We start from the raw sequence: 7,958 nt of genomic DNA, 5'->3' as shown, positions 1-7,958 counted from the left end.
ATGTTACCCTTGGGAGATATCATCAGGAAACACGGAGTTAGCTTTCACTGTTATGCTGATGACACTCAGCTCTATATTTCTTTGTGGCCTGGCGAAACATAACAATTTGAAAAACTAACGGAATGCATATTCGATATAAAAACCTGGATGACGAGTAATTTCTTACTGCTAAATTCGGAAAAAAGAGAGGGGTTAATTATGGGACCTAAAACCTCTGCATGTAATAACCTAGAACACTGTCTAAGACTCGATGGCTGCTCTGTCAATTCTTCGTCATCAGTTAGGAACCTAGGTGTGCTATATGATAGCAATCTTTCCTTCGAAAGCCAGGTTTCTAGCATTTGTAAAACTGCATTTTTCTATCTCAAAAATATATCAAAATTGTGATCTATGGTCTCAATGTCAAATGCAGAAACGTTAATTCATGCGTTCATGACCTCAAGGTTAGATTATTGTAATGCTTTATTGGGTGGTTGTTCTGCACGCTTAATAAACAAACTCCAGCTGGTCCAAAATGCAGCAGCTAGAGTTCTTACTAGAACCAGGAAGTATGACCATGTTAGCCCGGTTCTGTCAACACTACACTGGCTCCCTATTAAACATTATATAGATTTTAAAATCTTGCTAATTACTTATAAAGCCCTGAATGGTTTGGCACCTCAGTACTTGAGCAAGCTCTTATCGCATTATAGTCCTCCACGTCCACTGCGTTCTCAAAATTCTGGCAATTTGATAATACCTAGAATATCAAAATCAACTGCGGGCGGCAGATCCTTTTCCTATTTAGCGCCCAAACTCTGTAATAATCTACCTAACACTGTTCGGGAGGCAAAAACACTCTGTCAGTTTAAATCTAGATTAAAGACCCATCTCTTTAACCTGGCTTACACATAACACGCTAACACATTTCTAATATTTAAATCCGTTAAAGGATTGATAGGGGGCATTAATTAGGACAGCCGGAACTGGGAGCACTTCCAATAACACACAATGTACTTGTTACATCGTTAGAAGAATGGCATCTACGCTAATATTAGTCTGTTTATTTCTTATTTCGAGGCAACCGTAGCCCCCAGATCCAGTCTGTATCCAGATCAGATGGTCACTGCAGTCACCCGGATGCAGTACGTATGCAGCCCAGATGGTGGATCAGCACCTAGAGATGACCTCGACAGCCCTCAGAGGACCTCAGATGATGCCAACCCTGAAACAACATACAGAACTACCACATTTTGCTATAAGTTTGATTGCATCATATAATAATTGCTGTTAATATTGTTCATCGTCTGTTTTATTGACTTTGCTGCAGAATGGAACAACCTGCTGGTTCGTCTGGTCAGAGGAGAACTGGCCCCCCGACTGAGCCTGGTTTCTCCCAAGGTTTTTTCTCCATTCTGTCACCGATGGAGTTTTGGTTCCTTGGCGCTGTCGCCTCTGGCTTGCTTAGTTGGGGACACTTAATATCCAGCGATATCGTCAACTTGATGGTACAGATACTATTTAAACTGAACTGAGCTGGACGATGACATCACTGAATTCAGTGATGAACTGCATTTAACTGAAAATTGAGTGTTTATTATTGTCCTTTTGCATTGACACACTATTTTCCTATTTAATACTGTTAAGCTGCTTTGGCACAATCTGTATTGTTAAAAGATATATATAAATAAAGGTGACTTGACTTGACATGACAGCATTGGGCAGCATGTGGAATAGTGTATTTTGTCAATAAAAAAAGAAAGGCTTTTTATCAGTTTAATCGATTTATCGAAAAACTTATCGGCCAAATAATTGATTATTAAAATAATCATTAGTTGCAGCACCTATAGACTACAGTTTTATGTTTTTATGGAGGAACTGCTCATTTTTGTCTCAACTCTTGTTTATTTTAGCCGAAGCAATTGCAGCAGTGCTGCTTCTGCTATGTGCCATCTTGCTAAGCAGCATGAATGCCTTGACCTGTTAACATGGGTGCCAAAAAATAAACAAATAAATAAAATACATGCTGCTTACGGATTCAATGTAAAATAGGCCTAATATTGCATTATATCTCACCTGAGATCAGAGGTCACTGGTTGATCACTGAATGTAGGAGGAAGAGGCAATGATCTGTCACTCTTCAGAGACACACAGCTGGGATCAGCAGATGAAGATCTCTCTCTGCTCTCTCTGCTCTCCATAATCACAAACTGACTTCAGTCCTGCATATGGAAACACAAGAGAACACATGACACATACTATTGTGATTATTATTCCAGTAATTCCAGTGAAAACAAAGCTTAATGCTACACACACACAAGGAGATTCAAGAGAATGTGGTGCTTCAGACTCAGTAACAGCAGATTGTGGAGGATCATTTTCTTATGACATACAGATACTATTTAAACTGAACTGAGCTGGACGATGACATCACTGAATTCAGTGATGAACTGCATTTAACTGAAAATTGAGTGTTTATTATTGTCCTTTTGCATTGACACACTATTTTCCTATTTAATACTGTTAAGCTGCTTTGGCACAATCTGTATTGTTAAAAGATATATATAAATAAAGGTGACTTGACTTGACATGACAGCATTGGGCAGCATGTGGAATAGTGTATTTTGTCAATAAAAAAAGAAAGGCTTTTTATCAGTTTAATCGATTTATCGAAAAACTTATCGGCCAAATAATTGATTATTAAAATAATCATTAGTTGCAGCACCTATAGACTACAGTTTTATGTTTTTATGGAGGAACTGCACATTTTTGTCTCAACTCTTGTTTATTTTAGCCGAAGCAATTGCAGCAGTGCTGCTTCTGCTATGTGCCATCTTGCTAAGCAGCATGAATGCCTTGACCTGTTAACATGGGTGCCAAAAAATAAACAAATAAATAAAATACATGCTGCTTACGGATTCAATGTAAAATAGGCCTAATATTGCATTATATCTCACCTGAGATCAGAGGTCACTGGTTGATCACTGAATGTAGGAGGAAGAGGCAATGATCTGTCACTCTTCAGAGACACACAGCTGGGATCAGCAGATGAAGATCTCTCTCTGCTCTCTCTGCTCTCCATAATCACAAACTGACTTCAGTCCTGCATATGGAAACACAGAGAACAAATGACACATACTATTGTGATTATTATTCCAGTAATTCCAGTGAAAACAAAGCTTAATGCTACACACACACAAGGAGATTCAAGAGAATGTGGTGCTTCAGACTCAGTAACAGCAGATTGTGGAGGATCATTTTCTTATGACATCAATAAAGAAATTGTATAAAGTATTTTTGCCACTTGTGTTCAATTAGGCTGCGTTTACACTTGGCATTAACATGCGACCTGTATTTGGATGTTGTCCACATACACATTAAAAAGACAAGTGTAAACGTACTTCTGATCGGAATGTTATCCGATCATCATGTCCTGGTCCAGAGGTAGTCGAGGACACATTGTGATCGGATCTCAGTGTAATGTAAACGCAATCCAGCCCCCTCTCTCCCGATCTGTCAGAAGAAAGAGGCCGTGGAGCGCTAGTGAGACTCGTACACTTATATCCTCATTTTGCGGGATTTGTAAAATGTCCCGCGACTAAAAATGGTTTTCAAAAGAAAACCCACCACTTCAGGTCGACTTTGCACCGGGGCCATCCTCTGCAGACTTATTTAAATATTGTGCGGGAAAGACAGATCCGATCAGTTATCCAGAAAGGGAAGTCAGTTGATGTTGCCAAGTGTAAACGTGCCGTGTCCTGATTGACTGATCATCCGATCTGCTTGATCAGATCACGGTGATCGCATGTTAATGCCAAGTGTAAACACAGCCTTAGTTTAGCCTTAGCCTGCTCTCCCTTCAAAATAATGAGTTTCACTGTATTGACGTGATGCAGTTAAAAAACAAATCAGATCCATGTGATATGTCATCATATGATTTCAATACATTTATTTATTTTTTATTTTTTTATCATTATTTACTTTTTTGTAAATTGTTTGATCATCTCTGTGCATGTAAGATGAAGAGGAATCTCATGTTCCTGCAAGATAATGACCCCAAGCCCAAATTTGCAAGACGACAAAGGAAGTGCTTCAGCAGACGATCATCAGTGTTTTAGACTCACATAGTCAGAGCTCAGACATAAGTCCAACCAAAACCTTTTTTTTTAAAAGAAATATAAATGTTTAGTGTCCAATGAAATACATCTCTCTTTTTTTAATTCCATGTTTTCTGCTTAATCTTTTCTGAATTATGTTTTAATTATTTACATTTTAGCCATCAAACATAAGTCAAATTAATTGAAGAAGAAAAAACAACTTTCTGATTGAAAAACTCAACAGTGGCTGTAAATAAAATGTCATATGCTTGGAATAATAAGAATAAATTCATATTTAATAATATCCTATTTATTACTTGACTACTTAAAACTCATGTTTAGAAATAGGAAAATAGACATGTTTTAGTTGAAATGGTTTTCTGTCTTTTATTTTATCTCTCGGAATGATGGATGTCATAAAAAATTTGGATATTAGCAGAAATAAGTAAATGCAACCTCTTATTTACATAAGGTAAACATAAAGCTGCTTGGTATATATTTTTATGTAAATAAATGTATATAATACATATTTTAAAATTAAATTGCATACCTGTTGCTGCCACAATAATGACCATTTCAAACAAACTGTCTGCAACAGTTACTGTACGGTGTTCAGCAGTGGTCAAAAAGGATTTCAACACTGAATTTTGAATTGATTTCTCTGAATTTACAAGAAGATGTGGATTCAGATGGCAATTAAATTACCACACGAACTTGGTGTTTGTCAAAAAACAGTAGGTAACTCAGCCAGGAATTTTTACGTGGGTGGTGGGAGAAAAACTCTGGCATTCTGGATTCGGATGGCAATAAAGTCACTGACTACATTAGCTTACTCCTCATTGAAAATGAGTCATCAATGAAAATAACAGCAGCTTTATCTCAGACAAGGAAATTCCAAAAACATCTTTTTTTTTACACAAGCTACTTCAATGCTGTTTTTTCCTCTACGTATATCGGCCACAAGATACATTTTTAGATAAATTAAATGAAGACAGTTACTCAGTACCGTCATCAGCATATGTTGAAAGAGATTCGTCTCTCGTCTTCTCTGAGAGAATATGTGCAGATAATGCAGCGTCAGATGCCGAAAGCTCAGTCGGTTTTTACTTTCACTTTCTGCAGCATAATGAATTAACTTGAGTTTAAAACTTCTTCACAGGCATAACGCTCATGCAGTTTGCACATAGTTCATGTCATATCAACGCACTAACTCGCCTTCATGGTTCAAAACTGAAATATTTCTAATTTTGCGATGTGTTTGTCTTTATCACCAATTGCAAAATAATGGACAATGGTTCACATTTCCTGTGATAAGACTGAGTAAATATTAAACAACTTTGTGAATAAACAAATAAATTAATGATTAAATACATGAATTAAAGAGGAGTCAGAGAAGTGCAGTTGGCTTGGAAGACGTGAGCATATGGTTTATCCATTCTGCAATGCAAACTGGAGGTAAACAGCAGTTTGCTCAGTTGCAGCTAGTTTGATAGCGATGGAATTCGCGTTCCACTTCTCGCATGAGTTTTCGTGACAAAACGCAGTTTGTAGACCGTGTAGAGTCGTTGGGTGAGAGAGTTGTTGTCAGCTCGTGAAGTGTGTGACCCCGTGTTGCTGATCATTTAGTGTCACGTAGTGTGAACACCACAACGACTTCAAGACAGACAGCAAGTCATGTAGTCTGAATAGCACAGCGATTGGCTGACATTTAAAGTCGTGTAGTGTGAACTTGGCTTAAGCTGAAATACCCATGAGTCAGAATTCGGCTCAAAAACAGATGAAAATCGCACAGTGTATGCCGGGCCTAAATGTTGAAAATCGCTTATGTCCCCATTAGAGCAAAATTCTGACTCGTGCGACTCTTTTTTGAGTCGGGGCGAATTTCAGCTTTGTCGTGCGTCGTTTGTCCTGCAGTGTTCGTGAAGTGTACAGGGGGAAACGAGAAGCGATTAGTCTCTCCTGACAGGCAATCGGATGGTCGGATGAATTTCTGACTCCTGAAGGTATCGCACAGTTGAAGCAGAGCTACGAACCGACTACCCTAAACTCAGTGATTTTTCCCTCACTGCGCCAGTGCGAAAAAAATTTATTAAACCATTTCATCTTTAATGCAGCAAGAAAGAAATTGAAAAGAGGGAGATCTTTATATAATAATATAATGTTATCACAGGAAATGTGAACCATTGTCCATCATTTTGCAATTGATTATAAAGACTAATGGCATTTTAATGGCCGAATTTTCGAATGGCATTTTCGGTTTTCGGCCAAAAGAGAAAAACGGCCAAAAATATATGCCGCGCTGCACTGCCTAGTGTTCAGTGCGCAGGTTTCACTCTCTCTCTAGCCGTTGTCACTGCACTGTGTGACGCTCCGCTCATATATTCTGTTACTTTCAATAAATGTGTGGTTATTTTATTGGCTTATAATTTTAAATTCAGTGTCATTAAAATGATTGAGTTCAATTTAAAAAAGTTTTACAAAATTACTATTTATTATTTAATAAAATAATAAATAATTATTACAAAGCATTTTTAGTTTCGGTTTTCGGCCCAGTGCATTCAGAATGTTCGGTTTCGGCCCAGAATTTTCATTTCCTCACTTTGGTCTACGCCGCAGCCAAGTGTGTGGGAAACATCCCCAACTTTGACAAGGTGTTCACCGTTCGTGTTAATGCTCTTCTGTAACATCTCCATTCTCTGGGCTCTGAGACAGTCGGCTCCAGGTCGAGACGAGAGACACCCGGTCAACAAGAAGGCCTTCAAGATGGTCCTCATCATCTTGGCCATCATTGTGTTTAACTACTTCCTGCCGGTGGCTCTCTTTCCCTTTTGAGAGTATTTCTCTCCGGATGTCTTCCACTGTTATACCCATTACATTGCCTTTGGCTTCATGGACATCAGCAGCAGCATCCAGCCGGTTCTGTATGTGTCATGGGAGAAGCTGCCCAAAACCCTGCGCTGCTGCTCGAAAAACACTGAACAAAGCACTGATCCCATTTACACCGTCAGTCGGTGAGCGGCGGCTATCAGGGGATTTCACTTGATTAGAGCTGAGCCGCTGCATGCACATAATAATGTAGGTTTGTGCACATCTATAAACAGTTTTAAAGCTGGTGTTAAGAACTATCTTTTGTCATTAGTCTGGGCTAGATTGTGTGTATTTTAATTGATCCATTTTTGGGTTATCTTAGTTTAAGTTTTTATGTATTTGTATGTTGATAGTACAGCACTTTGGTCTGCATGTGCAGTTGTAAAGCGCTTTATAAATAAATAAATACATTTCAGTGCATCCCTAATATGCTTCGGATTAATTTCCGTGGATTTTGTGGTTTAGGGTAAATGAATAAAGAAATGGTTTCTCAAAATCAGGGAATTATAGTTTTGAAACTTGTACGTGCGATTGTTTAGCTCAGGGCTGTCCAAATGGTCCTGGGGGGCTGGTGTCCTGCAGAGTTTAGCTCCAACTTTAATTAAACACTTGAACCAGTTAATCAAGCTCTTACGAGGTATAGAAACTTCCAGTCCGGTGGGTTGAGGCAAGTTGACGCTAAACTCTGCAGGACACCGGCCCTCCAGGACCGAGTTTGGACAGCCTTGGTTTAGCTTAAGTGAAATAAAGTACTGACTAACTCATTTTTGAGTTTCATTTATTTACATTTAAACGCCTATAAATTTATAATGTAGTGCTACATATATTGTTGTCTGACGTAATCCCACCAGCATTACCCTGTGTGCAGTAACAGGTCATTTATTACTATGGTTATGGGAACAGGTGTGACGTTCCAGTAGAGGTGCATGGGGAGGGTCTGAGGTTGCAGGTAATTGGTTTAAGGTTCACTGCAGGTGATTGGTTTAAGGTTCACGAAGGCCTCATGGGAAAAGT

General features: G+C 38.6%; 1 protein-coding gene across 1 annotated transcript in view; it reads right to left on the bottom strand.

The window, feature by feature from the left end:
• LOC107573836 (NACHT, LRR and PYD domains-containing protein 12-like) overlaps positions 1 to 7,958 on the bottom strand; it is an 18,025-nt gene that overhangs the window by 7,187 nt on the left and 2,880 nt on the right. The window contains exon 2 of the mRNA XM_016260285.1: positions 2,937 to 3,082. Coding sequence (XP_016115771.1) covers positions 2,937 to 3,061 — 125 coding nt within the window. The 5' untranslated portion in view covers positions 3,062 to 3,082. The remainder of the gene's footprint in view (positions 1 to 2,936; positions 3,083 to 7,958) is intronic.

This window comes from Sinocyclocheilus grahami, unplaced genomic scaffold (genome assembly GCF_001515645.1).
Source record: "Sinocyclocheilus grahami isolate Dianchi unplaced genomic scaffold, SAMN03320097.WGS_v1.1 scaffold2047.1, whole genome shotgun sequence".
NCBI classification, from domain to species: domain Eukaryota; kingdom Metazoa; phylum Chordata; class Actinopteri; order Cypriniformes; family Cyprinidae; genus Sinocyclocheilus; species Sinocyclocheilus grahami.
Note: the sequence above shows the minus strand (reverse complement) of the source record. Positions and strands in the feature narration are given on the sequence as shown.